General features: G+C 48.3%; 16 protein-coding genes across 16 annotated transcripts; 6 read left to right on the plus strand and 10 right to left on the minus strand.

The window, feature by feature from the left end:
* Positions 1-279: 279 nt before the first annotated feature.
* On the plus strand, positions 280-1,021 carry N7455_011138 (lysozyme; the record flags this gene model as incomplete). Its single annotated transcript, XM_040959782.2, has 2 exons — positions 280-417; positions 482-1,021. The coding sequence occupies 2 exons, from the start codon at positions 280-282 to the stop codon at positions 1,019-1,021; spliced, it is 678 nt and encodes a 225-aa protein (XP_040809760.2).
* A 1,747-nt stretch (positions 1,022-2,768) lies between these two features.
* N7455_011139 (uncharacterized protein) lies at positions 2,769-3,041 on the plus strand (the record flags this gene model as incomplete). Its single annotated transcript, XM_065606598.1, has 1 exon — positions 2,769-3,041. The coding sequence occupies one exon, from the start codon at positions 2,769-2,771 to the stop codon at positions 3,039-3,041; it is 273 nt and encodes a 90-aa protein (XP_065459764.1).
* Positions 3,042-3,449: 408 nt separating this feature from the next.
* On the plus strand, positions 3,450-4,171 carry N7455_011140 (GNAT family N-acetyltransferase; the record flags this gene model as incomplete). The annotated part of the gene is made up of 2 exons (XM_040959790.2): positions 3,450-3,852; positions 3,921-4,171. 2 exons carry the CDS (start codon positions 3,450-3,452, stop codon positions 4,169-4,171), a joined length of 654 nt encoding a protein of 217 aa, XP_040809777.1.
* A 347-nt stretch (positions 4,172-4,518) lies between these two features.
* Positions 4,519-5,550, plus strand: N7455_011141 (D-2-hydroxyacid dehydrogenase family protein; the record flags this gene model as incomplete). The annotated part of the gene is made up of 1 exon (XM_040959807.2): positions 4,519-5,550. The coding sequence occupies one exon, from the start codon at positions 4,519-4,521 to the stop codon at positions 5,548-5,550; it is 1,032 nt and encodes a 343-aa protein (XP_040809702.2).
* A 627-nt stretch (positions 5,551-6,177) lies between these two features.
* On the plus strand, positions 6,178-6,705 carry N7455_011142 (uncharacterized protein; the record flags this gene model as incomplete). The annotated part of the gene is made up of 1 exon (XM_040959870.2): positions 6,178-6,705. One exon carries the CDS (start codon positions 6,178-6,180, stop codon positions 6,703-6,705), a length of 528 nt encoding a protein of 175 aa, XP_040809750.2.
* A 170-nt stretch (positions 6,706-6,875) lies between these two features.
* N7455_011143 (uncharacterized protein) lies at positions 6,876-7,646 on the minus strand (the record flags this gene model as incomplete). Its single annotated transcript, XM_040959834.2, has 1 exon — positions 6,876-7,646. One exon carries the CDS (start codon positions 7,644-7,646, stop codon positions 6,876-6,878), a length of 771 nt encoding a protein of 256 aa, XP_040809734.1.
* Positions 7,647-8,520: 874 nt separating this feature from the next.
* On the minus strand, positions 8,521-9,415 carry N7455_011144 (PEX11 domain protein; the record flags this gene model as incomplete). Its single annotated transcript, XM_040959831.2, has 3 exons — positions 9,199-9,415; positions 8,953-9,107; positions 8,521-8,886 (listed from the first exon to the last, which is right to left on the minus strand). The coding sequence occupies exons 1-3, from the start codon at positions 9,356-9,358 to the stop codon at positions 8,521-8,523; spliced, it is 681 nt and encodes a 226-aa protein (XP_040809726.2). The 5' UTR covers positions 9,359-9,415.
* Positions 9,416-9,797: 382 nt separating this feature from the next.
* N7455_011145 (F-actin-capping protein subunit alpha) lies at positions 9,798-11,084 on the minus strand (the record flags this gene model as incomplete). The annotated part of the gene is made up of 7 exons (XM_040959786.2): positions 9,798-10,149; positions 10,248-10,385; positions 10,439-10,491; positions 10,557-10,646; positions 10,705-10,820; positions 10,915-10,933; positions 11,028-11,084. 7 exons carry the CDS (start codon positions 11,082-11,084, stop codon positions 9,798-9,800), a joined length of 825 nt encoding a protein of 274 aa, XP_040809743.1.
* A 413-nt stretch (positions 11,085-11,497) lies between these two features.
* On the minus strand, positions 11,498-13,446 carry N7455_011146 (uncharacterized protein; the record flags this gene model as incomplete). The annotated part of the gene is made up of 2 exons (XM_040959787.2): positions 11,498-12,265; positions 12,319-13,446. The coding sequence occupies 2 exons, from the start codon at positions 13,444-13,446 to the stop codon at positions 11,498-11,500; spliced, it is 1,896 nt and encodes a 631-aa protein (XP_040809709.2).
* Positions 13,447-13,874: 428 nt separating this feature from the next.
* Positions 13,875-15,581, minus strand: N7455_011147 (Zn(II)2Cys6 transcription factor; the record flags this gene model as incomplete). The annotated part of the gene is made up of 1 exon (XM_040959838.2): positions 13,875-15,581. The coding sequence occupies one exon, from the start codon at positions 15,579-15,581 to the stop codon at positions 13,875-13,877; it is 1,707 nt and encodes a 568-aa protein (XP_040809691.2).
* A 258-nt stretch (positions 15,582-15,839) lies between these two features.
* N7455_011148 (polysaccharide deacetylase family protein) lies at positions 15,840-16,833 on the minus strand (the record flags this gene model as incomplete). The annotated part of the gene is made up of 2 exons (XM_040959794.2): positions 15,840-16,321; positions 16,377-16,833. The coding sequence occupies 2 exons, from the start codon at positions 16,831-16,833 to the stop codon at positions 15,840-15,842; spliced, it is 939 nt and encodes a 312-aa protein (XP_040809769.2).
* A 742-nt stretch (positions 16,834-17,575) lies between these two features.
* On the minus strand, positions 17,576-17,806 carry N7455_011149 (uncharacterized protein; the record flags this gene model as incomplete). The annotated part of the gene is made up of 1 exon (XM_065606599.1): positions 17,576-17,806. The coding sequence occupies one exon, from the start codon at positions 17,804-17,806 to the stop codon at positions 17,576-17,578; it is 231 nt and encodes a 76-aa protein (XP_065459765.1).
* Positions 17,807-18,224: 418 nt separating this feature from the next.
* On the minus strand, positions 18,225-20,379 carry N7455_011150 (amine oxidase; the record flags this gene model as incomplete). The annotated part of the gene is made up of 3 exons (XM_040959816.2): positions 18,225-19,784; positions 19,845-20,276; positions 20,329-20,379. 3 exons carry the CDS (start codon positions 20,377-20,379, stop codon positions 18,225-18,227), a joined length of 2,043 nt encoding a protein of 680 aa, XP_040809776.2.
* A 759-nt stretch (positions 20,380-21,138) lies between these two features.
* N7455_011151 (phosphatase PAP2 family protein) lies at positions 21,139-22,267 on the minus strand (the record flags this gene model as incomplete). The annotated part of the gene is made up of 4 exons (XM_040959849.2): positions 21,139-21,505; positions 21,564-21,903; positions 21,961-22,054; positions 22,127-22,267. The coding sequence occupies 4 exons, from the start codon at positions 22,265-22,267 to the stop codon at positions 21,139-21,141; spliced, it is 942 nt and encodes a 313-aa protein (XP_040809697.2).
* Positions 22,268-22,493: 226 nt separating this feature from the next.
* On the plus strand, positions 22,494-23,319 carry med7 (mediator complex subunit MED7; the record flags this gene model as incomplete). The annotated part of the gene is made up of 2 exons (XM_065606600.1): positions 22,494-22,761; positions 22,811-23,319. 2 exons carry the CDS (start codon positions 22,494-22,496, stop codon positions 23,317-23,319), a joined length of 777 nt encoding a protein of 258 aa, XP_065459766.1.
* Positions 23,320-23,901: 582 nt separating this feature from the next.
* Positions 23,902-26,271, minus strand: N7455_011153 (putative C6 transcription factor). Its single transcript, XM_065606601.1, has 6 exons — positions 26,136-26,271; positions 25,975-26,084; positions 25,835-25,920; positions 25,118-25,776; positions 24,333-25,063; positions 23,902-24,282 (listed from the first exon to the last, which is right to left on the minus strand). Exons 1-6 carry the CDS (start codon positions 26,214-26,216, stop codon positions 24,021-24,023), a joined length of 1,929 nt encoding a protein of 642 aa, XP_065459767.1. The 5' UTR covers positions 26,217-26,271; the 3' UTR covers positions 23,902-24,020.
* Between the last annotated feature and the right edge of the window lie 176 nt (positions 26,272-26,447).

Raw genomic sequence — 26,447 nt, forward strand, 5'->3', positions numbered from 1 at the left:
GATTAAAAAAACATACAGGAACTGATCTACAAGAATCGATCTACATTGTACATGCCTGAAGTAGGATAAGAGAAATGGACCCTCATGTTTCCATTATACAACCTTATACTGCATGATATCCTCGTATTATTGTATGGTCCCCGAGGTTGCAATTACATGAGGCTTCATTGCCTGGAAAACACATAAATAGGCCCTCAGTCCCCCTTCCAAACTCTTGATCACTGATTCAGACTGAATACACTCTCCACTTACTCTTCCAATCTTACTCTCACTCTCACCATGAAGATTAATGCCCTCCCCCTCCTATTCGCCACTGCTGCCAGCGCCAGTGTCCAGGGCTTCGACATCTCCGGCTATCAACCCAATGTGGACTTTGCCGGTGCTTATGCAGCTGGTGCCCGCTTTGTTATGATCAAGGTGGGCTTTGACTTTCCTGAAGTTACTACGAATCCCTTCTCCGCCATAATACTAACTATATCAGGCGACTGAGGGTACCAACTTCATCTCCAGCTCTTTCTCGAGCCAATACACGGGTGCCAGTAGCGCCGGTCTGATCCGTGGCGGATATCACTTTGCCCAACCCGGCAGCAGCAGTGGTGCTGCACAAGCCACTTACTTCCTCGCCCACGGTGGCGGTTGGTCCGATGATGGCCTGACCCTGCCCGGCATGCTAGACATTGAATACAACCCGTCCGGCGCAACCTGCTATGGGCTCAGCCAATCATCCATGGTTGCCTGGATCAAGGACTTTGGAGAGACCTACAAGAAGACTGCTGGCCGGTACCCTATGATCTATACAACCGCCGATTGGTGGAACACTTGCACTGGCGGCAGCACGGCATTCAGTCAGGACTACCCGTTAGCTCTGGCTCGATACAGCACTTCGGTCGGCACTATCCCCGGTGGCTGGCCTTCCCAGAGCTTCTGGCAGAACTCGGATGCGTATAGCTTCGGAGGTGATTCGGATATTTGGAATGGCAGTGAAGCCTCTCTGAAGACATTTGCCAAGACCGCTGCTTAAAGCAATTGGTCTGACAGTCCCCCACAAGATGGACATGTATCTATTGGATTATGATTTGTTTTATGCAGATACTTGTGCAGATCGCCTGGTTTTACCTTTTTGGCGGCACTGGAATTGACTGTCCGTATATACCAGACAGACCCTCCTACAGTAGTTGACGGCAAGTTCATATGCCCTATAAACCCTTGTCGCTATCAAATCGGCATCAAACTATCCATTGCCATGCAATTTTTCCAAGGTTGTAATAATGACTCATTCTTATTCATCGTGACAGATTGTTTGCATGTGACTAGGATCTATATCCATCGTGTATTTGAACCATCCCATGTCGAGACAATTTACTACTCATGGAGGCAAAAATCAAGCAGTAATGACTTATCTTATTTCCCACTCAGATGGCTTTCTTGTGAAAGATCTCTCTGTCATATATCTTCACCGACAGCCCTCTTGGGCTTTCTTGATGTCCTTGCATGGTGTCGGAGGGAAGAACCGACAATACCGATTGTCAACTCATACTCCGGTGATATAACTTTGAAAAGGGCTCAGTCGGGATTCATGTCAGATGCCAGAAGGTTGATCAGAGAAGGAATTAAGAAGGTAAGTTGGGTAGCTTTCATAACAAAACACTGCGTCTAATGTAGAAACTTCAGTTCAATGGCCATTTCGCATTATAACGACTCTTGGCTCTCGGGTAATCCTCCCAGCGTCTTATAATGAGTGGTTAAAATATTTTCTGGATTTAGATCATCAGGCGCTTGTCCACGATGTATGTTGCAGCCCCCTCTACTAACGAGAGATGGGAACTGACACACGATTTCATACAGCAATATTTTGCGGCATACCCCGGGATGGAAGGACAGAGAGTTGTCATTGATCCTAGGAAGATTATGATTAATGTCACCAAAACGAAATTTAACAATCAGAACGGTCGTATGTGACAGCTTCAGGGCCCATGATTTATATTGGAGTCTCACTAACATGGTCTTCCATCACAGAGTGTGCGCTGTTTCATGAACATATTACGGAGTCTCTAGAAGAGATTTGGATGGACCGCGACGGTAATTTTGCTCTATATATTACCAAAGTGCTTGATTGACTTATTCTTCAGATTGGCACACCGTTGGTTGGTCTCAACATGCAGTCCGCTTCATCGGGCGAATGTCAGCATCTGTCGTTGTCGGACCTGAATTAGCTCCTGAATTCTAACTTCTACAATGAATACCTTTATGGGGATTCGATCCCTCCGCGCTTGGCCCGCCTTTCTTCGTCCATTGGTTCATTGGTTTTTGGCAGAACTCAGAAAGGGCCATCAGCAACTTCGCCTTGCTCGTCTAATGTTGCAGCCAATCTTCGACCGCAGGCGGTATAGGCAATCTCACTCTACTAAATCTGATAAGGTAGAAAATTTCGAGGATACTATACAGTGGCTTGAGGAAATCTCTGCTGAACGCCCCTGTGATGCCGCTGCAGTGCAAATTGCGTTCGCGATAAGCGCAATGCACACAACTTCTGAGCTACTCAAGCAGGCCCTACTGGATATCTGTATGCATCCATATATAATTCCGGTTCTACGGGATGAAGCACAGAAAGCTGTTGAGGAGAGCGGATGGACAACTGCGGGTGTTTTCAAGATGCAGCTGTTGGACAGCGCAGTAAAGGAAACACAACGGCTCAAGCCGGGATCTTTAGGTATGTGTCTATAATGTACTTCTGCCAGCTCATCAGTACTCTCATGTCACAGTACTAAATGCACGCTCTCACGGTAAATCTTGAGCGAAAGGCCCTGCGAGATGTTATCCTCCCCAATGGCTTGACTATCCCCCGCGGAACAAATATTGCCGTTGATTCATCCATGATGTGGGATCCAGCGATTTACCCCGATCCATTCTCTTACGATGCTTACCGTTTCCTTCGTCTTCGTAAATCGGGTAATACTGCGGCAGCACTCGCATCCACGAGCCCGGAACATACTGCATTTGGAATTGGCAAGCCAATTTTACCCTGGGAGATTCTCTGCTAGCAATGAAGTCAAGATTGCTCTGGCTAAGATTCTTTTGACTTACGATGTCAGGATTCCTGAAGGGACGACACCCAAGATTGTGGAGATGGGATTTGAAATGCTGAGTGATCCAGATGCGAAGTTGGAGGTTAGAAAGCGAAATGATTTATAGAAATGATATTATAGTAAGAAGTAGTATGTACACTACATCAATCAATTAATTATTTCCAACTCCATTAAAATCGAAGAGAGCTGATACTTATGTACATAGTGCATAACTACACATGTAGTTAGTGGGGGAAACCCCGGGGTACCGATGAGGATTAGTGTCTCTTGACTCACTCCTACATCCTCTTCCGTCATAAGGCTCTGGATATTCTCTGCTCTCCTTCACTTCCGATTTGTGCTTTTTTATCTATGAAAAGAATCATGGATCTCATCAAATATGCCGCCGAGGCCGATGGACCAGGACTTGCCAAAGTCAACGTCCAAAGCTTCCAAGGCCGCCGTCTCCTCGAGGAGCTTTTCCCAGAAGCCAGCCTGACCAGAATGCAGGAATACAAAATAGTTGTGGGCATGAAACATCTTGCCAACCCCAATATGCATGTTCTCAAGATCCATGATCCAGTCAGTGGGGAGCTGGCGACCTACAGCCGCTGGCAGTTTCCCACATCATTTGGTCCGAGTCTGGTTACTCTAAGTGAAAAGGCAGCCTGGTTGGCCAAGGACCCTATTCCACATGCACCCAAACCAATGAATGAGGAAGTTTTCAATGCCTTCAAAAAACTCCTAGAAGATGGTCGCAAGCGATACACCACCGATAACGATATTAGTAAGTGGCCCCCACATCCATTCCACATCCATTCCCAGCAAGGGGATTTTGCTCAAATGGATCATCAGTCCTCGATCTACTAGCAACCCTACCGGAATATCAAGGGCGAGGTTTTGGCTCTGCTGTCTTGAAATGGGGCATGAACAGGGCAGATGCCTCCCAGTCACGCATCTTCCTCGAGGGTACGCCCGAAGGTGTCCCCATCTATCTCAAACACGGATGGAAGATACTAGAGGAGGTGGTTATGGATTATACACCATATGGTAGTGTTGGGCAAGAGTCTTTTTTCCTGATGATGAGAGATCCAGTTTCACAATAAGGGATTCAAGGTTCATTATGAATCTACATGTACTTTGGAGAGATGAATGAATACCGTTAAGGCAGATTTACCGAGGATAGGCTTGAAGTACGAACATATTACTTCAGTGCATTTCAGTGCATTATGCACAATTCCTTGTCGAGCTGTTTGATGATATTACACACATGGATATGTTTATAACTAACTATATACTACATAACTAGTGGTCCGTGGATAAATGAACTGCCGGGCACGTCATTTCCCCCGGAATTTCTCACTTCCCCGCTGTTTCCCCTCGGCTCTCTGTCTGTCATACCTACATGTGTACACTTATATAACCTTGGAACTATAGGTATTCATCTTTGACAATGGCTCAGCTCAAATTTGCTATTCTTGACGATTACCAGGGCATTGCACCTCCCTATTTCAATCACCTCGACTCGCGAGTTGACATTTCCAGTTTCCCCGAAACCCTCGACCCTCGTGATCCTACACAACACGATGCTCTTATCCAACGACTCCTTCCCTTCGATATCATCTTGGCGATGCGCGAGCGAACTCCTTTTGCAGCCAAAACAATTGCAGCGCTGCCAAATTTGAAACTTCTTTTGACCACGGGTACCCGCAACCTGGCCCTAGATCTCGAGGCATTTAAACGTTCCAATGTGGCCGTTGCAGGCACCGAGGGCCGCCCACCCGGTGTGAATTCGACAGTTCAGCATACATGGGCTTTGGTCTTGGGACTTGCTCGAAATATAGCACGCGACGATGCAGCTGTCAAACGCGGCGCATGGCAAGGTTCCCTTGGGATCAACTTGTCTGGGAAAACACTGGGGCTGCTTGGCTTGGGAAAACTCGGGTCACAAGTAGGAAATATTGGCGCTCTGGCTTTTGGGATGAAAGTTCTCGCATGGTCCACAAATTTGACACAGGAAAAGGCCGACGAGCAAGCGCATGCTCAGGGTCTGCCAGCGGGGACATTTGCCGTGGCTGCGTCCAAAGAGGAATTTTTCGCACATGCCGACATCGTCAGTGTACACAGTGTGCTATCGGATCGAAGCCGTGGAATCATTGGTGCGGCTGAAATAGCCAATATGCGATCATCTGCATTTATCATCAATACTTCACGTGGGCCCTTGATTGAGGAGCGGGCCCTCCTCGAGGCCTTGAATATGGGCCGCATTCGTGGCGCCGCGTTAGATGTCTTTGACCCGGAGCCATTACCTCTTGATAGCCCATGGCGTACTACTCCTTGGGGACACGATGGACGCAGTGAAGTTCTACTTTCGCCCCACATGGGATATGGAGAAGAGGAGCTATTGCGGGGGTGGTATCGCGAAACGGCCGAGAATTTGGAGCGCTGGTTAAATGGACAGGAGCTACTACGTAAACTGAACTGATGGACAGTAGACAATAAACAATAGGCATATAAATATAAATACAACGAGTTCAACGTGACGAAAAGAAAAAAAAGGAAAAAAAAAAGTATGCAGCACGCAGATCAGGAACATTCCGAAAGAGTCGGGATTTCCGAAACAAGAATTGTGTGGGCTGATGGATCCAACTTCTTAAATAGTTGACTGGGATAGACGTACATAGACGTACATAGACTGTGCATCCATTTGACCTAAACCACTGAACCTTTATGAAGCCGAGAATGTGCCCAGGTGGTCAATGTTCTGCATGTGGAGGCTCACCGAATGACGAATGCGTACGATCACCCGGCTAAAAGTTCACGTTCACGAGTCTAAATGTCTAAAATATCTAAAATATCTACAGATTGACTCTTTTTTGAGACAATTAATTGTGTTTTAGGCCTGTGCCTCGGTCTTCCGAGCGGAAAGACCTCGGTTGAAAGGAACAATGTGGGATGTTCTCTACCATCTCTACTCCGTACATCTCTACTTAAATAGAACCCTAAGTAATTCCCCCTCATTTTCACTTGCCTCAAAGATCTCCCATTCTCATACATCTCCTCATATCCTCTTATACCCCCCTCCCCTTCCTCACTCCATACCTCCGTCAGTATGGCCCCATCCGCCGATCCCATTCCCGTGACGCCCACCCTTGCCAACTACCCTCCTCCGACCCATCCCGAATGTCTGCGTGTTGAACGCAGTACGAAAGCATTTGCAAGTGGGGCTTATTCTCTTGTTGACCTCCCCGCGGGTGCCGTCTTCGCCAAGATCACTACGGCAACTCCTGGAAAGAAAGCCTACACGAGTGTGCAAACCGGCCGCGACACCCACATCGAACTCAACTCCGACCTAGTCTACTGCAACCACTCATGCGCACCATCATTGGTCTTCGACATGGGCCGCATGGAGGTACGGGTCGTGGACGACCATCCTTTGAAGGCAGGTGATGCGCTCACCTTCTTCTACCCCAGTACTGAGTGGGATATGGACCAGGCATTCCAATGTACCTGCGGGGCAGGTGACGGGATCTGCAGAGGCTGGATCTCCGGGGCCAAGACCATGCCCACCGAAAAGTTGGAGGGGTATTGGCTTAATGGCCACATCTCCGAATTGTTGAATGAGAGCAAGGCCAATTGAGGGGCTGGCCCCCCAAACAATTGAAGGACTTGTGCTTATAAAGGATCGAGAAAGGAAACCAAAAAAAAAAAAAAAAAAAAAAAAAAACGATATCCAAAATATCCGATAGAAAATATATACTAGCGTTGAGACAACTCAAATACACAGACGCTCTATACATTTCATAAATCTCAACTACCAGCTCCCGCAATGATTGCCAATTGAATCATCCTACGTCGGTCAATTTCCTTCTTCAACATCATCAAACACGTCGCAACAATAACCGCCTCGTCTAGCTCCAGGGACTGTAACGCAGCTTCATCAATCTGCAATTCACCCCCATTGCCCGCAGAACATCGCGACGTGCCAGGTGTCCGAGAATCCTCTCCGCGAACTAACTGTGCAATCCTGTGGGCCGGAGTCTCTTTACTCTTGCCCTTCTCTTCCTCCACTGCACGAAAAACAATCAAATTGACTTTCTGCCCATCCACCCTTTTTTCCTTGGCATATTCCCATTCAAACTGTTTACCTCCAGGCATACCGAAGCGCATTGTGCGGGATGTCCATTTCCCAGCAACAATCACTTCTTCGGGGATGTCACTGGAAGGTTGAAGCCGGTACACAACGGGGTCCCGGTTCGGACCGAAGAAGTATTCGGTTCGGATAAGACTTCCGCGCTTTGGGTGAGACAGAGTCGCATTACCTGAGCAAAGCTTATCACGCGTGGAGATGTAGGCCTCGGTGCCGTCTGGATTGTAGATAAATATCTCGGTTTGGCGAGATGGCAGTGGGAGACGAAAAGCGCGAATCCCTTGCGCATTGATGGTTAAAATGCGTGAGGGGCAGAAAGAGGATGGACTCTCGATGAGTGTGCTTAGGGTACTGCTGGATCTCATAGACAAGGCCGAGGAGTGAACCTCCATTTCCTTTGTCTTGGGATCGAGGGTGGTTGTGGTGGTCATTATGAATGTGATTTGGCTCTGGGTGACCACTTTATCTCAGAGGCAGGAGTCTATGTATGTCTGTTAATCGATATATATATATATATTGTTCTCCAATACGAGACTTGCCTATTTGGGCCGGGAACTCTATTCCATTTCTCGGTGCTCGTGTTTCCATGACGTCGATCACCTGGACTACCTCCTTCGCCCATTCGCCACACATGTACTTTTCATGCTGGCTATATCTAGACTTGCTGAGCCTCACTCGTATAGCCCGCGTATAGCCCGCATCTCATCACACTGGGCAGTGAAACAATATCCTTGAACAGCCTCCAAAATTGGTTCCGAGCGATCAGCCCAATGCATTAACAGGTCCCAAGGCAAAAGATACTGTCTTACAGATCTCTATGGCTCTGGCGAGAAGCATCTATTTCGGTAGAGGAGCGTTTCCATTACAGGCGCTTCAATCTCCAATCTCCAATCTATTGATGCCGACCCGTTTCCTAATGGGGTATTCTAGACGATCCAGATCCACTCCCAACATTTACTGGCCCCTTTATTGGTGAAGTCACAGCCCCTTTCGGCTAACCTGGTCCATTATTGGTTTCCGCTCTTCAGTCATTAAGAGGCAGTCTTTTCCATCTAACTGGGCTTGTGGTTTAGTGGTATAATACTCCCTTAGCATGGGAGTGGTCCGGGGTTCGATTCCCCGCGAGTCCATTTTTTTGCTTTTGCTATGTTCCTCTAATTGCATTGTATTTGGGATTGCGATTTCTTTTTTTGGTCCATTTCATGGCCATCATCTGTCATGTTGGCATGATCTATACATCGTGAGGTTCAAGTCTAGTATCTATATCTATCAGTTGACACCAATGCCGCTATATCTACATTCCAGTCACACTCGAGTCCAGATCTCTTGAGCAGTTAGCAGTGTACTCAACACCATGGTCGATCCAACCACCACATCCCCCGTGGGCATCCAGCCCAGAAGCTCCAGCGGGATAAGCAAATCACAGCCATCCACCACGATCTGCTTGACCCGGGCAGAAGCAGCAGTCGGTTTGACCGGGGTAGCTTTCTCAGAGACGGTCTTCCGGTTCTTTCTCTTGCCATTCGTCTTAGAAGACTGCTCCACGGGACTGACAAGCAGCGCCCAAATAGCCCCGGCAACGGAGAAAGAGAGCGCATAGAACCAGAAGGTATTGGCCTGGTCCATAACATGGTCATTCCAGGGCACTGCGTAGACGCCCATTGCATGAAGCTAGCTCTTTATCAGTCCTATTCACCGAGAGAAAAATAAAAAAAAAATAAAAAGGAAATAACATACCGTGGTCAAGTCTTCCAGGACAAAGTAAAGGCCGAAGCAAGTGCATTTAGCCAGTTCTAGCATCCCAGCCACAGAACTGAATCCATCCTTGCCCAGCAACGCAAACATGCGCTGGAAGGAATCAATGAACCCAAAGAAGCGGAAATATCTCCGCGCTACGCAACAGACCCTAGTATCAGCATACATGACAATCAGAGAAGGGGGGGGGGGGGTATAGCTGTCCATTGGACATGGAATTCAACTTACTCAATGCCAATTGCAACTTGACCGTGGTTAATTGCACGACCAGGGCACTGCTCACAGTGAGTGCAGCGACGACCTGGGACACGCATTGGATCAGACGAAGGGTCTTTTCAAGGCCAGCGCCCGATTTGACAAAGCGAGAAAATTGTTCGATCATCGTCATAGCACTGCTACAAGGCTCTGGGGACAATATAAAACAACCTGGAATATACTCTCAATGGGATAGGGGTGGAACTCATGTGTCAAAAGGCTTGGAAGCGGGCTAATCTCACCTGCACTAGCAGTGTTGCTTATTCAGCCTTTGCAGGTTCGAAAGCCCAATATATCCATAGATGTGAATTAATTTACATGTAATCGGATATTAATTATCGTTCAGAGTAGTTCATTCGGGTTACTCCGTACTTTGGGGCATGGTTGAAGAGGCTGGTAGTTGTGCGCTAGAGAGACATCTATATAGGGCGACAGGTCTAGCACTACAGAAAAATAAACAATTGATACGCAAAATGAGACAATGCTTTCAAAATAGTAGGTTATATCAGTCCATCAGCTATTCGCCGCAAGTAGGTTCTATCAGACCACTCGACAATATTTCCAAGTCTGCTCTACCGCCCTTTGCCGCCTGAGATATCCTGACCCAGACGGTACCCACCAACCTTCTCCCACTCTACTTTCTGTCGCGTGATGGGAAGCTGCCTCCGGAGACCCTTAAACACGCCCTCGGATGTTTGGATAAAGGCCCGGTTCAGCGCTTCCTGGTAATCGCGCTCCGCCGCAGCAATCCGCGAGACAATCGACTCGGCTGATACGGAGGGGACGGAAATGTTGATAGGTTTAGTAGTGTTGAGGGCTACGTTGCCATCTTCGTAGTAGTGCACGTCAACGTGGATGTTGCCAGTCAGGGTAGAGGACGAGGAGGAAACGGGAAGTTGGTAAATTGCGCGGAAACGACCATTCCTATTGTGACAGAACGGACAATCCTCCCCAGATGGGGAAGCGCCCACAACGATTAGTTTCCACCCAAGGTTTTATTTGTAGAGATTGTAATCACTCACCAGAAGTTGTTGGGGGAGTATCGGTTGGCGACCAAGACGATGGCGACGGCAGAGTCATTCTCAATGGGGTAGACACCATATGAGCAGTTGGGGTAGTGTTCACGGGCATGAACACCGAAAGACTTGAGCAGCGATTTGCTAAACACGGTAAGCGGAATACCACCAAGACCTGAACCGAGATAATTTCTTACATCAAGTCCGCATGCTCTGACTCCAATGCGTATGATTGTGCCGCAGATGCAGTCTATTTCCATGGTGCAAGCCCGTAAGCCTTCAATGTACTACCCCAGTTGGTCAGATGAAACCTACCTGTGTGGTGTGGTCGACCTCGAACGAGGTTTGGCTCTCCGGGTCGAAGTAGCGGTTGTCTTCGAGCTCGTTAAATCCACTAATGATGACCTTCCCAGCAAAAGTGTTAGTTCACCACAGACAGAGACCACTCCCGGGCGAAACCCACCTCCTGACTTGATCCCGGCAATTTTACCGTTGCGAGCTGCGTCTCGTTGTACCGTTTGAATGCAGGTAGAAGGGAGGGAACGATATCCTCGCCCTCAGAGGTCAAGGCTTGCACATCTAATCAAGTAGTAGGGATCAGCATCACCATTCGTGTAAGAGTCGGTGTTGCGGGGTTCGGGACAGGCAGCGTAGCGCTAAGAGGGCGATTTACCGGCGACAACATCTGCAAGCTGAAGAAAAACATATCAGCGGTCATCCTTCAAGCTCTAGGAAGACGATGACTAGGGGAGTGGGGGAGCCTTGGATCATTGTTGACGTGCATACCTCTCCTGGCGGGGCACCCTCGATGAAGGCAGAGGCCAGTTCAACAGTGGAAGCCATAGCGTAGAAAAATGCGATCGAGGTATTCAATATGGAGCAAGAGGCTCAAGCGCAATTGAAGTCCTCGAGAGAATTATCGGAGGTAGCTTGGAAGTGGTGATTGTCTGCGGAGAGAAGGGGAGCTGTCGGAGGCGGAGAGTGATAAGCACGTGGCTTGGTATACAACCTACGACGTACATGTTTACAACATAGACTTCAACATCTTGTAAAGTAAAATCATTCATAAAATAACTATGAGGTATCTGAAAAATCGCTGGAATAACAAATGTGTATCTTGCTTGAGATATCCATATCCAAATAACACCATGCTCTTGAAAACCCTCACAGAAAAAGAAAAGAAAAAAAAATACCCATAAGATGAGAGCGCATAACGAAGAATATCAAATTCTGTTCGCAAATTCAAAATGCTCCTTTCAATCAATGCTCATGTTCATAAAGCCATCGCTGGCCTCGGTCATCCCTTGCAGGCCTACGCGTTTCACGCCTCCAGCATGAGAGATCGTTCGATTGCTCGATTCAGAACTTAGTCGTTCCGAGAACGGTGCACCGAGGCCCGGCTTTGGCGGTGGACCCCAGATGTTTGGGCCCGTATCATTGACATTGTGGGAGTGAGTCATCACTGGACTGCTTTGAACACTCACACTGGGCGAGACAGCGCGGCGCTTGAAAAGATTAGGATCGAAGTCATCGTCACGACGCCGCTTGCGACATATCTCCCCAATAGTTGGCATGCCCGGGGCATGGGGCGTGGAAGAGCGGGAACGCTGCTTGAAGGATTCAGCGGTAACAGAGCCGATGGTTGTGGACGGAGTCATATCCATAAACATATCCTCATCTGCTATAGATGAGGGACCTCCCTGACGAGCTGGGGGTGGGGTTCGGTATCGTCCATCAAACGAGTTCCAAAACTCGACGCCGCCCGAGTTGCGACTGGCTTGCTTGCCAAAAGTATCTGTAGGTGCTGTGTCTATTCCCGCTTTGACCGCGGGGTCTTCTGCCGCTGTCGAATCAAACGAGGTCGAGGGCTGCAATGATGGGAACTCGCCGAGTGCAGGGGTTGATTCAGGTTCAGTGTCGCGGACCTGCCGGACCACTTCTGCCTCTCGTTTCATATCGCTATCAACCGGAGCAACCTCCTCCATCAAAGCGGCACGAATGCGCGCAAAGGTCTTGGTTTTGGGCTGTCACTGGAGTTTAGCTTCTGAATCATTGAATGAGAAAGGTACCAACTTACAAGTAAGCTCCCACGCCGGGTGACCGCGCGACGAATTACCCCCAATGGGCCGCCACCTTCCGGGTGTGGAGTGGGATTTGGGCTTCCGCTCCGCGTTGTGCGACTCTCACTATCGTCACTCATATCGGACAAACGCAGGTCGCGCGTGCCAAGACTGAGACTCTCTCTGCGTGAATGCGCCGTCTGTCGCGGGGCAAAATAACCACTGGAGTGCTCGACACTCTTCATGATGGGCGGAGAGTGAGGGGTAGGGCTAGGCTTTGTACTGTTTCCACTCGCACTGCTGGAGCTGTGGCGACTACGGCCTTTGCGAAAGCGCGCGCGTTGGAAACTCATCAAGCTGGCAGCGGCTTGTGAATATCCTCCCATCCACTCGTTGCCCGGGCTCTGCAGATTGCTGGCAAATGGACTCGGCGCACTTATTCGAGTGGGCTGTGGCGTATTGATCATAATATCGTCGCGATCAGCCATCGACTCATCTTCCTCCTCGCTACTACTCGTGTCCGACTCCATCATATTCACACTCGACATGGAGCTTGAAATTGTTGTACGGTCCGCCGGACCCGATGTTGAAAAAGGTGGGACGGATGTCGCTCCCAGTGATCCGCGTCGCTGGGGTATTGCCATGCCTCGCCCTCCAACGGTGGGAGACGAATCCGGGGAAGACTCGGCTAGGGTGGAATGGTGGAGGTTCGTACATGCGCGTGAGAAGTCGAGGCCCCGAGATCGTCGAGGGAGAACAGATCCCGGAGATCCGTAGATATGTGATGGGTCAAGTTTGGGAGAAAGAGGGGCGCGGTTTGTAAGTGATGGCGACACGGCGGGTTTGGAAGGCAAGTTTAGCGAGAGGTTCGAATGCGATGCACTTGATCTTCGAGGTGTTGCGGGGAGAGCAGGTATTGCATTATCATCTTTGGTTGGTGCTCGACTGAGATCACCAGCGGATGGTTGAGTGGAGGATGTAGGTCTGGACGCATCGGATAATGAACGCGACTTGGGAGAGCGCGACGGTTCAAGTTGGTATTCCAGGTCTGTTTGGTGAGGCTGAGCTAATTGTTGACTGAGTTTGCTTTCAAACCCGTGGGCTGATGTACTGCGCCCTGGCGCTGGAGGTCGCACCTGCGCCATATTCAAGTCACTTTGATCTGATTTATCGGTTCAGTGCAAGGGCGTACAGTGAAGGGCATCATTCGTCGGCACCGAGGCAGGAAAATGGGACAACCCTAAAATTGACGCCCGTAGAGCACATGCGCTGTGGTATATAACAAGATATACACAGTATTCGGGTCGATGTGAGGTCTACATTGCAATTGCAGGTCGCTGGCTCTGGGCGGTTAACGAGATCAGATGACAACGCGCTAACCTGATCCGGACACGCCCCTCATATCGTATAGCGTGGGTGATCTATGCATGTATATATATGTTGTACGATTGTATACTTTCCATGTGCATAGGGATGTACAATTGAACTGAAAAAAAATATTGAATTGATCGATTATTTAATGTTTCTCTAATATACAGAGATTCAATATGCTCATTATTCCTCGCTCATGCCCTCACGCTAGACTCATGGCATTGCTGATTGGCACCACATGCCATTCCCAATCATTGTATTCATTCTGCAGAGTGGTTCCCTTGATCAAATCCGAATCGCGTGTCTGCCATAACTTGGTGATCACTGCCCTTGTTCTAGCAATGTTCGAGATCGTTGAATCGGCCAATGTTGCCAGGGACCGTAGCACAATCGCTCGTCCCGACCCTGACTCCATTTCCGATTCCGGGCAGAGCTCATCATCGGATGGGTCAAGCTCCACAGCCGCCACAAAGACTGGCCATGTTACATTGACCAGCGATTTACGGTCAAGAAGGTTCGATACGACTCGCAGGATCTGGCGCACATAACTCTTCACCAAAGGTGTGGTAGGCCCAGCCCCATACAAAGAACAGTGTAAGTAAAGCATGGCAGCCAATCGCTTAGAATCTGCAACCAGACCAAGCATTTCTTCGTCACCCTCTCCCACCTCTTGGACCAAGTTCTCTAGCTGGCGCTCAAGGGACGCCGCACGTCGTGAGAACGATGCCTTGTCCGCCTCGGACGTATTTTGTCTCCTGGTTCGACTCATATCTGTGATTTTGGCCAGGATCGAGACCAATTCAGGACTACATCCCATCCAAAGATCGATGTTGCGTTCGTCCGGTTTCCAGTAGTCAGTACCAAACAAAACCTCTTTGGCACAAGCTGTTCGACCCATGACATCCTGGAAGGCAAAGAATTGCTCTGCAAAAGTCGTCACGGGATCCAATGGGGCCGTTGACTGCGATAATCCTATTTGCTGTTTTCTTCGCAGTCGGATTAAATCGTTGGCCCCTTTGAGATGGATGATCCATTGTTGATCACACTTGTCCACTATCTCGTATAAACATAGCATGATCATGATAACCAGTACTTCAGGATCCATGGAGCATGTCAAAGTTCCCTCCGACGAAAGCCGTCGACGAAGATCTCTCAAAGCCTCTGATTTGAAACGCAGGCCGATGGCACCATAGCTTGGATTGCGCCTTGACCAGTGGCATGCTCCCAATGCTTGAATGGCTTTGAAAAGCGTAGGAGAAGCCGATAGACAGAATGGAAGAATCACAGAGGCAAACGGCGAAGAAAATGTGGAGCTGGCGGTTGTGCGAGGGCACACTTGTTGAAGATAGTAATCAAATAGCTCTCCGTGCCCAGATTTGGATAGCTCTGGAAACAGTGCCAGAGACGGCGGGAGGCCTGGGTTGAAATTTAGGCTGAGCCCTCTGAGATGTGGGAAATGTTCTAACCAGGACCATATTTGGTGGTTTCTGGAAAATGGTGAGTCGGAGCTTTGAGCAACCGAAATCAGTGCATTCAACTCGTCGAAGTCCACGTTCACTTCATCTGGGTGTTCGAATGTCGACACACCGCTATTTATGAAGCCCCAAGGGCTAATAGTTGGCACTGGGCACCACTCATGTATTTCCGAGGAAACGGAGCCGTGTGTAGGTTGAACTGCGCCGGTTTTGTTCCAAATACCTGCACGCCCAAATGCCACTCCACGACTGATAAATTCCGATTCCCATTTTAAAACCAGATTCTTCGTGCATGGCAATCCTTTCTCCCGGCAACGTGTGCAAAGAGGCTTTTTGGTGTCACAGCGAACACGACTTGCCCGGCATTCTTTGCACCCATCGCGAGATCGGGTTTTCACCGGACCTGTGCGGTCTGCAGCTTTTCTTCGTGGCATACGAGTTACCAATTGTGGATATATAAACTTCACATGGTATGAATCAGCCTGCCAGGGTCAAAGATCGTAGGTTGAGATAGTTGAAGTCGGCAAAGAAAATTGGAGGTCGCAAGTGGCGGATAAGGGTCTTTGGCCACCCCGCCAAATCTCCAGGTTTAATTTTACTCTACTCCGTACTGTCCAATGTGCTATGTACTAACTAACTAACTATGATATAGTTACAGGTCAAATAGAATGAATTGAATTGAAAGATTGTACTTAAGCATTCTTTTTCCACTCTGCTGCACAATCGCCAAATGTCACAAATTCAACCTCATCTCCCTGCTGTTTGAGCCACGAAATCATTCGGTCAATCATCCCAACCACATGGGCCATTCCACTAGTATCGGGGTGCAGAATCAAAGGGAAAACAAAGCCTTGCTCAGAATCTTCCTCAATTGATTTTTCGAGAGCCTCACTGTAGAGGAATGCAAATCGCGACTTCCAATTCTGCTCAATGGTGGTCGGACTGACAAATCCATGCGAGTTGGGGGCCGCTGGCAGATAACCAAGGGGTGTCATGTCCTCCATATACCAATTGCATGGAATTTCAACCAAAGTCTGGGGAGTCCTGGCTGCAGGGATAGGGAGGGGCTTCATCCAAGTAGAAGCAGACTTGGAAGGCGAAAAGTCAATGGCCTTGGGCTCTGACATTCGAGGGATAAAGTACAACGACGAATCATGATGCGTGAGAGAGGAATCTGGGCTGGATTTAGTTTCCTGGTAGTGAGATACGATACGAGCAAAATAACATACCGTATAAAAATCCAAACTCTTCTAGAACTTGAATGGTGTGTGTTCGCAATTGATATAATGGCGCCCTCCATCCTTGAGGTTTCTTTCCAGTTAAGTCGGTTGCTAGCTGCACACATTTGGCGATGACCTCTCTCTCCTGCGATTCAGTCATTTGACTGGAGCCCTCGTGCGCATACCCATGGCAACCGATTTCGGCGCCCGACTGAACAATTGCTTTGGTTTCTTCTGGGAATGATTCCATTGAATGACCGGGCACAAACCAAGTCACCGAGGAACTAATTCCATGTTTCTTAAACAAGCGCAATAAGCGTGGGACTCCGACTTGAGCCGCGAAAAAGCCACTGCTGTAATCGGCCAGATTGGTTGTAGTCGAAGCACCAGTGCCTAGAAAGCCCGAGACAGCATCGAAATCCACGGAGAGTAGAATTTGGACTTTGGGTTTCCGGGAGAAAGACATCTGTAACGGATTTAAGTGTAAAATTGTGATCTGAGTGAAAAGGTCAAGGGGGTTATCAATTTATAAGAAGTTCAAGATGAAGTTCAAGTCAGAACCCGAGAGGGAAAAAAGACCCGACACTTGGATCCACCCCCGCCATCGAGAGAGAATTCAACCTTCACAAATAATATGGGGCATTAATATGGGGATGAGCATAGACCAGATCATAGACCAGATCATGGAAGTACTATGTCGCTGAGGTGGTTAAGAGGCTGTGTTGTTTACTGTGGTGATACCATAATAAATGACACTCAAGCAGAAAAATGTGTACCAAGGAGTGCTATACTACTTCCAAGGTTAATTAGGCTAGGCCAATGTGGCCAATAGTAAGACTGCTGTGCCAACATTATATCCCTTCTTGGTTAGAATCAATGGCAGTTGTCGAACTAGGAATATGGTCCAGTGGTAAAATGGCTGTATTTTTTCCCTCAGCATTCTCTGCCCTTCAGCGACAGGGCTTATATCTATTTCCACAATTTCACAGGCAAGCAATTACGGGACAACGTGCCAACCACTCGACTTGCCATTGTCAGATCATTAGCACATTTCTAGCTCAGTGCTTGGGAAACTCTGCAGCCAATGTGCCGTTATCTTTGGTAACCACTGGCTGTGATTCGGTCATCACTCCCACCATGCGTGACCACTTTGTCTTGCTCGGGTTTCGCCACTAATGTAGGGTCGAGAGTTGGATAGTCAGGTAGCCTTATTTGATAATCCGCTGCTCGCCGGTGGATAGCGTAAGCTCAATCTCACCGTAGATCCGGATGACGAAGTCCAGACTGACGGTACGGTGCATAGGGCTCGCGGAGTCTGGGGATGTATCGATATACCAGACATTGGCACCACCGCCGGGTTCCACTAGGGAAGGGATATCGGTGAGGGTGGCTTCGTAGAGATTGAGATCGCTGTCGGCTGTAAGTTTTAAGCATGGCATTGCCGTCCTACCTTGGTGGATTCGCATTTTCTACATCTATATCGCAATTCAACACCTGATCGCCTCAATGCTGCGCTCAGACATTTTTGCCTCTACATTTCCAGAGGCTTGGGGCACCGCTATGGCTGCTCTCGGAGCACATGAATCTCTGAGCCAATCGGTCAGTCGATGTATGGCAAGTTTTCGGTATATGTGGCAAAAGGTCATAGATATCAACTGTCGAGCGACCCTACCCCCCGTTTAAGGTTGAAACCCAGGTTTTCCGGGATATTTTTGAACACTTGGGCTTTGATATAGATCTACCTACCTTTGACTTGGATAATGCGGCGTGGCTGGGAAATGTGGATTGGAATATATAATATAATTTACCAATGTCAGCGATGACTCTGATGTTTCAACATTGTATTTGTCATTCGATTCACATTTTAATCGGAGAACAACATGCATGTTCGCTTGACTCGGCTTCAACAAGTTTACTCTTGTTATCCTCTTGACTGGACACAGCCACATCTAAACTTGGGTTTCCCGTAAAGAAGTTGACCGGTTTGAGACCAACCACCATCTTTTCAGATGGCATCACTGGCCAATCCTCGATTCTTGGATTGTGCGTCGACCCAAATGTGTGCCAAATAACTATGTCTTCGTTTCGCACTGTTGACTTGGAGTCCGGGTCAATTCTCCGCCGAGTAATGGCTGAGTTGATTCCTTCGCCGCCGAGGGACTGCATGGTATGATTCCCGGCCGGAAAAAGCTCGTCATCGTTATAACGAGTGATCCAGATTGCGTGGTTTCCATATTCGGATCGCTTTGCATGGAAAGACTCTGGATGGGCGAGTAGCAGTTGGCTGTAGCATGGAACGAGTTTGAATCCCACCGGCGTACCGGTAATAGGATTGACTTTTGCTTCATTGATGATCTTGAACGTGCGATTCTTGTTAAAATCAAGATCTAACCCCTCCTCATCCGTCACAATCTTTGAATGTGTTGTGTACCCAACCCCGAACGGATTTTGAACGGATGGTTCGTTAAAGGGCAAAGGGTTGGACTCTTCAACCTGCAACGAGTTTGCAACACCATCTATCGCAGGATCGATACGAAGAGAGAACAAGTGTTGGTGATATGGTGCAAGGACACCCGGGGCAACAATAGTACCATATCCAACCTCGTCGCCAATGTTGATAGGACTGGTAGATAAGATCCCAGTGGCCCGAACTTCATAATGAATCGAAGCATCTTGGCCAAAGTGGAAAGCAAAGATATACTCATAGTTGCTGACTGTGATGATTGTCTGCAAGACCAGAATACGTGATCTCACCACCGCCGCATTTCCCGTACGGAAGTTTGTGTGCTTCCATAAAATCCCATCATCTTGTTCATGACAGCAGATGACATTGGGCAATTTCAATGGTTCTCCCGAGGAAGTGTTGTGCCATCCATCAAAATATTTGATCAGTCCCAGGCAATCACACCCAAGGGATAAATTGTTCGCATTAATCCCAGCACCATCGTTCCCAAGATCGAATGCAGCTTTGCGTGGAAACGGAGCACGAGGATCACCATAAGGCACGAACATCTCTGCCAGAGACAGTCGGTAGAAGAGACTCCGACCGTCATAACGGATGTCGTGTAATGTGAGGCCCTCGCGATAATTGAAACCCACGCGCATAGTCCATTTCTCCCAGGTCAACAGGTTTCCATGTGACTTGAAGGAAACCCCTTCTGGCTGGACAACCTGGTAGGGCTTGGTGGTTGTGCGCGGTGGTGGTCGTAGACTGGGATGGTATTCACTCATAGTAGTGGAATGAATCTTGCAAGGGTCATATGATCGTGCTTCTTCATGAACCCTTTCACTCTCGGACGAAGGTAAATGGTAGACCTTGGTCACCTTGAGATGCTCAGAGACCTCCGCACACAAATCAAGTGGATATGCGTAATAGTTGGCGTCGGGGTTGTCCACCAGTCGCATATAGAACCAACACTATGCATTTTATGTTAACTAGGATTAAGACATTGCAAACATCATCGGACGGATACTGACCATGCTAGTTCGCTCCGACATGTCGTTCATGCCATCAGTGGCATATGCCCACGGTTCGACAACGACCGAGGCCCCTTCAGGTAGCTTCAACTTTCCGATTTCATTTTGTACCCTTTCATCCGCCATACAAGCATTTTCAACATCTTTCATATAAGCGGAGTCAATAAACGAGTGTTTTCCCACCAGGATCTCTCGTTTAACGACAGCACTCCGGTCCAGATCCACCAGGAGCTCGGTCAATTCGTTTGGCCCCGAATCACCACGAACGATGACTTGGATATGAGCGATACGAGCAGGTCGGGAGATTTGGGGCTGCTCAAGATGTTCTCTCTCCAAGAATGCTATCATCTCTTGCTTTGGTGGTTCTTTCAAGGTGATGACACGAAAGTTGAAGCTTTTTCCATGGAGTAGCTCTTGGACAACTTTTGCTGCCTAATATATGGTGAATAAAATATTCCACTTTTGCTTGATATAGAGGACATACCTTGGTAATTTCCTGGGGCCCAAGAGGATCAAAGGGGTGCGTATCAGACATAATGGTGGTATTTAGGAAGTAAAGTAAACCGGGAATAATGAAGACAATGCGATTAATCTAGAATTTTATAATTCAGCGAGCAAGATATATAAGCCATGTCATACCCCGGCCAAGATAACAGGAAAATGCACGATATTCGCTAAGATATAAGAATAACCGAAAAGATTGGCTGGTCAATCGCTAAGGTAAAGAATAGCCGGAGGACCGGATATCTTCGACTCCAAAGGTTAGAACGGAAATATTATGGTCCACAGGTATGATTTTAATCCAGTCTTTGAATATGATCATCTGGTTATGTAGTATTGAGTATGAAGACTCGAAGTATATGCTCTAAGCTTGTGTACTACATCTTGATAATGAACTGACTATATTACAAACAGGACCGAAAGAAACAAGGAAGATTTCAAGAAAACAAGGAAACTCGCGAGTTAGCTATGTGGTGAAATGAGGTTGATTCATTTGTGCCATGTCCACATTTTGGGAATACCATATAGAGAGGGAGTGAGTAGAGCTTGACACATTAGACCAAAATAATGGATATTTTTGACGAGACCTCATCCGAGTTTCTTTCTACCTCGGCAATGTGATACAGAAAAATTCTACAGTACGTGTGAGAGCAATGGGCATGCCAAGACTACCATGTTGTTCCCTTTCAGATGTCTTCAAGACAAGGGTCCAACAGCAAAAGGCCTCTAACAGTGCGAGTGAATATTTCAGGGCAAAAAGGAAATGACATGATGTCAAAAGTAAGCGCTAGGTTCATCGAGATGGCTCTATGTCCTGGAGCTGATAGTTTCCCTCCGAGGGACTACCGCGTGAAATGAAGGGCTGCGCAAGTGCCTCCTCGTCGCCCAATTTAGCAAATCCATCGGGCCCAGCAATATCAGCCTTGTCGTAGGGAACGTCGCACATGACCGACCGCAGCGGTGGATAGTAGCGGCGGTATGAGAACCAAGCTATCAGCATGCCCAAGAGTCCTCCACATGTCACATCATATACATCATGTCGATAATCGGCCAGACGGGAGAGGGCAACCATCAAAGCACATAGTAATGGGGAAAATGCAAGTAAACAGCGTCCAAGATCGGTTCGAGGACGGAAGACATGCATTTGACCACACAAGAAGCTATATGGTCATTGTCAGATCCAGTGTCCCAGCGCTGTGCGATTGAAGAACCACTTACAGATATAGATAGCCCAGACCACCAAAAGAGAAGCTGCTATGTCCACTAGGGAAGCTCCTCCATCCCTCTTGTAGAATGTGCTGGTTGGACTCTGTGCAGACGGTCCATGCGACCAGCGCATTGTTCGATGTACCCCGAGAGGGTTTGCAGCGCGACAACAAGTCTGGACGTGGTCTCCCCGCCGCATTTTTTATTATGTCCGTTAGAAACGAGGTCAACATCAAAGCCACGAATAGCCCGAGTACTGTCACTTGCGTCTTCTGCACACCGGCGCGAAACATTGCGGACCAAGCGAGAATAACCAGGAAAGGAATCAGACCAGCGAAGATGACCGACCACACTATTAGTCCCCGTTAGAATCAAGGGAAATAGACTGTATTATTGGCAATTGACTTACAAACAGGAACTCGTTCATGGACGGCGAACGGGTACTGAATGGCCTTGTTATCCAGCGAAAACATGCGGTGGAACGGGTTCACGAATAGTTGAATCTATTGATGTGTTACAAGAAAAAAAACTCCCCCATGTGTGTGTATCGACAATTAATATCATTTAGGACTTACTAGTACCCATCCTGCCACTAGAAATCCCAATGCGATGTAGTCGGCGGCATAGGTGCGTTGCGCAAAGCGAGCTGCAGCACCAGCGAGTCCAACACGTTGTAGAATCGGGGTTGACCCGTTCCCCGAACCATTGTGAGGCATCCTGCACAACTTCCGAGGACTTCAAGAAGATCTTCAGATCTTCACTCGGAGCATGTCGAAATTGAAAAAGGTTAAGTTGACATTCGACACATTGCGGAAGCACAGACCACGTCACCGCCTCTCCGCTCTGTCTTTCTGTCTTTCGCAAACCAAGAGAACTTCCACTCTGCTCACTTGGCTCACTTTTCTCTCCTTTCTCACATCCGTTACCTTCTTGCTGATCGATATGGCCGATGAGAGCCAACAACGAGCCGTGAACACTGCATTTGCGCCCCCGCCGCCCTTATGGAAACACTTTACGCGCGAGAATATCGACAAGGTGGAGCAGATCAAGGCCGAAGCTTCCAAGAAGGAAGATGGACGGTCAAATAAGAACAAGCAATGGTCAGCAGCCGAATTGCGCGCTCTGGAGCTCCCCTCAGAGCTCCGGTACCTGGTGCCGCCCGATATCCCTGAAGGCCAATACAGTGTCTTTGGCGAATTGCAAACCGTTCGTCCACCTACACCTGAACTCCGTACCTGACAATACTGACTCTGAAATAGATGTCTACAACCTTGCCATCATTACAAGAACAGGGAATCGAACAGCTCTACCCAGAACCCCCCGCGGCCGGTACCGAACAGAACTCGCAGCCCTCCCCCCTCTCAACCACGCATACTACCTTCTCAAGATCAGCAAGTCCCTGCTCCTTAATTTTCTAGAGTTTACCGGTATCTTGTCGGTTTCGCCGGAACAATTCGAATCCAAGGTCGAAGATCTGCGCAACTTGTTCATCAATGCGCACCACCTTCTCAACCTCTACCGTCCCCACCAAGCCCGCGAATCACTCATCATGATGATGGAAGAGCAGCTCAATCACAGCCGAGAGGAAATGAGACAAATGGACAAAGTCAAAGTGGAGGTTGAGAGTGTACTAGAGCAGCTGCAAGCGGAGGGCAGTCGCGTGAGTGCGACTGGGTCAGAAGACGGTACCGACCAGGCCAAAGCGCTGAAAGAGAAGGCCGATGAACACTCTCGGTTGATCTGGGATCTGCTGGACAAAGAGAATTGAATCCAACAAACGGGCTGGTCTTTCTGAATTTGAACAGTATTGCCTTCTCCGAGTCAAATGACTGACCTTTTCCTGCGCTATGTGTTCAATTGTGACACTGGGTTCAAAGGTCAACTTCGTCCTTGAATGGCCCAACGCGGAAGAATCTCAAACTGAGGATTCATCAACATCCAACATCTAACAACATTCTCCCTCGGGTGCTCTATCCCAGACGCCTCATGAGCACGCAAGCTCTCACTGAGCTGCTAGATATGACGCCCTGATGTGTCGATTGAATCACCGCGCATTTCGCATCATCCCGAGGCAGACATTGGACCGCATCAATATCTGGAGGACATCCTCCGATGTACCAACGAGCTGCTACCACCAACCGCACCTCGTTTCAGGAAACTGAAATATCTGAGACAGGCTGACTCGAGATCTCATTCCATACACTTGAGAAGCTAGCAACATGCCTGTGTTTCGTGAATATCTGCCGGGAATTCTCGCTTACAACTGCATACTGCATCATACATATATGAGATGTCATTCTATTAGATACTGCTCTGGCCATCTCTACCGAATGCAATCCAAGTGACCGTTCTTCTATCTATATTAATATTTTCGTCAATTCTAAGTACCGTAGCCGATAAACTCCTCACGCTAAATTGCAGCCAATAATATCGACCCATAAAACAATAGGAAGAAAACAATGTGCCAAATCAATGAGAGGCGGCGCGCTGCTCCGCCCAGGCCTTGTCAATGGCACACTCGGCCAATCGCTTCAATTCCACAATGAAATCGGCGACCATTTTGAAGTGCACAAGCTCACTTTCATGTAGTTTCCGTGAGAAGATACGCTCAATCATAACCGTGGCGACATTCAATCGGCCCAAGTCTTCGCGCGAATGTGGGTCCAATGGGTTCTGAAGAATGTTGCAGAAGATAGTGAGCAGCGCGGACATGGGGTAGAAGATGAGAGTCCTAGGACAGATTAGCTTAAGCTCTAGACAGCCAGGACAAGGAACACCTACCAGAAAACCCCGTCGACTACCACATGTTCTGCCGCCTCGAGGTAACATAGACTTGATCGACTGGCCTCTACTGAAAGTGCCATACTTGAACTCACCCCATCCATCATGCCACTTTGTCCTTGCATCCATGCCTTGCATCTTCCACTCGCTTGATGGATGATGGTCATACATAGGTGATAGTTCAGACGCAGCATGACAGTGTTCATACCCATGTTTGGGTCAGAGGTCTCGGAAGAAAAGGACATGGTTGGACGCCATTTAGGAGGGACTGATAGCCGCCATTCTTCTAGCGCGTCATCGAGTTCTCGGATTGACTTGAGCAGCTCGGCATCGGATTTTTGGAGACAGCTGATTGAATATAGTTCTCGATGGGCTCGGGCTTTGATCATACTCAAGCGCAAGTCGAATGGAAATACTGCACCACACCATGGAGCCTCCTCGTCGTCCACATCCAAGAATGCTCGATCGAGATAGCCCGGCGGAAGCGTCAGCTCACAATTTTCGTCAGCGATAGTAGGTGGCTGACCCGTGCGCAGGGCAAGGTCCTTATCAATTGTGTAGCAAATCCAAAATACATTCCGTAGTTGTGCATGCTTTTGCTGGCTGCGCGCATCCCTCGCGGTGGCGTGACCGCTAAAAAGATTGCCACCAAGCATGAAGACGAGTCGCGCAGCAATCGCCGCATAGTAGTTTGTTGCCCGCATATTTCCCGAAGATAATTCGAAGAGGGTCTGATGGATTCACTGGTCAGTTATCGAAATTATGCACCAGATCGGCTCACTTACCAACATGGTAATAGCCTGGGCTGCGTCCAGACTGGCAGACTCTTGTAATACTTGAGGCATAAAGAACTGCGCCTTGGTGGCAAGGAGATCATGGTCGACTGGAATATTTGTAGTAGCGTTTGCAATGGTTTTGACGTGGGGTAGGCGAGAAGCAAAGGTAAGAAATGCAATGACACAAACTTTGGCACTAGCTTGGCCATATTTGAGGATAGATGTCGACTGACTGTAAGCTTTGTTGAGGGTCTCCTCGAAAAGATCCAGATCTATAATAGGAAAGATGCGCTGCATCACCTTGGAGCTCTTATATGCGTGGAAGTACACCTGCACTGTTCTCCAGTCGGGAAGTTCATAGGGATTGCAAGTGTTAGTGTTCATGTTCATGTTCATCAAAACAGTGTTGAATGTTTCTCCACGCTCTTTCTCCCAAGGTGCTCGAGCTGGACTAAGTTTGTCAATTCCACTATACTGTCCTGTGCGAGCTTTGATCCATTCCTGTCCCTCGGGGAAGAGAAACGGCGCGCCTGTGAGTAGACTGATGGCACCCAGTTCTTTGCCTGCAAAGTGAACTCGCACTGACGATGGATCTGGAAACTGAGTGTTACTTGGCGAGTTGGTGGCTGTCGTGTTGGCTTCGTAAGACTGAGGCGAGTCTTCAGGCACTTTTTACCAATTAGTCTTGGATTGCTCCTCGGTCTGCATATTGAAGAGACACTATACCGGAGATTTGATCGGCCATCAAGTTCTCTGCCAGAAGCTGCTCGATGCGACTAATTCGCTCCGATAGCCGTGAAACTTTGGGGCGTCTTTATCTTTCAACGTCAGACACACGAACGAACAAGCTCGACGTACAGGCTCACCCCTCATCGTTGACGTTTTTTCTTTTCCTCTGCACCACTCTGTCGAATGTGCAGGGAATATTATGGTGACTGCACCAATTACACTGCGGAAGCGCCGCATCACATTTGATCTGGGACTAGTTTAGCGACGAGGTCGAGAATTGATCAAGAACACATTCAACCTTTCTTTTGTAACAAGAGTCGCACGCACGGGCAGTCCGTGTCCGCGGCTGATCATCCGACGTATTAGATGCCGGATACATTATAAATCGATACTTTGCTCTCTTTTTCAGGGAAATTGGCCATTAAGCTCAAAAGATTGCGGATGTCTGGCCCCGGGGCCCCGAAAGCCGCTGACCAAAAGGGCCGCTGACTCAGCTATCTTGTGCCTCAGGCATCAACGATTGAACTTAGTTAACTATGATTGACTTTAAAAACTAGAAGATATTTATATCAATTAGTTTATATCGCATCCATGATTACTGAGATTATAT

Source organism: Penicillium solitum (assembly GCF_028829755.1).
Source record: "Penicillium solitum strain IBT 25940 chromosome Unknown utg000009l_segment0_segment0, whole genome shotgun sequence".
In the NCBI taxonomy this organism is placed as follows: Eukaryota; Fungi; Ascomycota; class Eurotiomycetes; order Eurotiales; family Aspergillaceae; genus Penicillium; species Penicillium solitum.

Coding starts and splice junctions, on each gene's coding strand:
- N7455_011153 (XM_065606601.1), bottom strand. CDS start 26,216: ATGTATCCGGCATCTAATACGTCGGATGATCAGCCGCGGACACGGACT. Junction 25,064..25,117: donor CCCAGGCTATTACCATGTTG/GTAAGTGAGCCG, acceptor TGAATCCATCAG/ACCCTCTTCGAATTATCTTC. Junction 24,283..24,332: donor GTAGTCGACGGGGTTTTCTG/GTAGGTGTTCCT, acceptor AATCTGTCCTAG/GACTCTCATCTTCTACCCCA.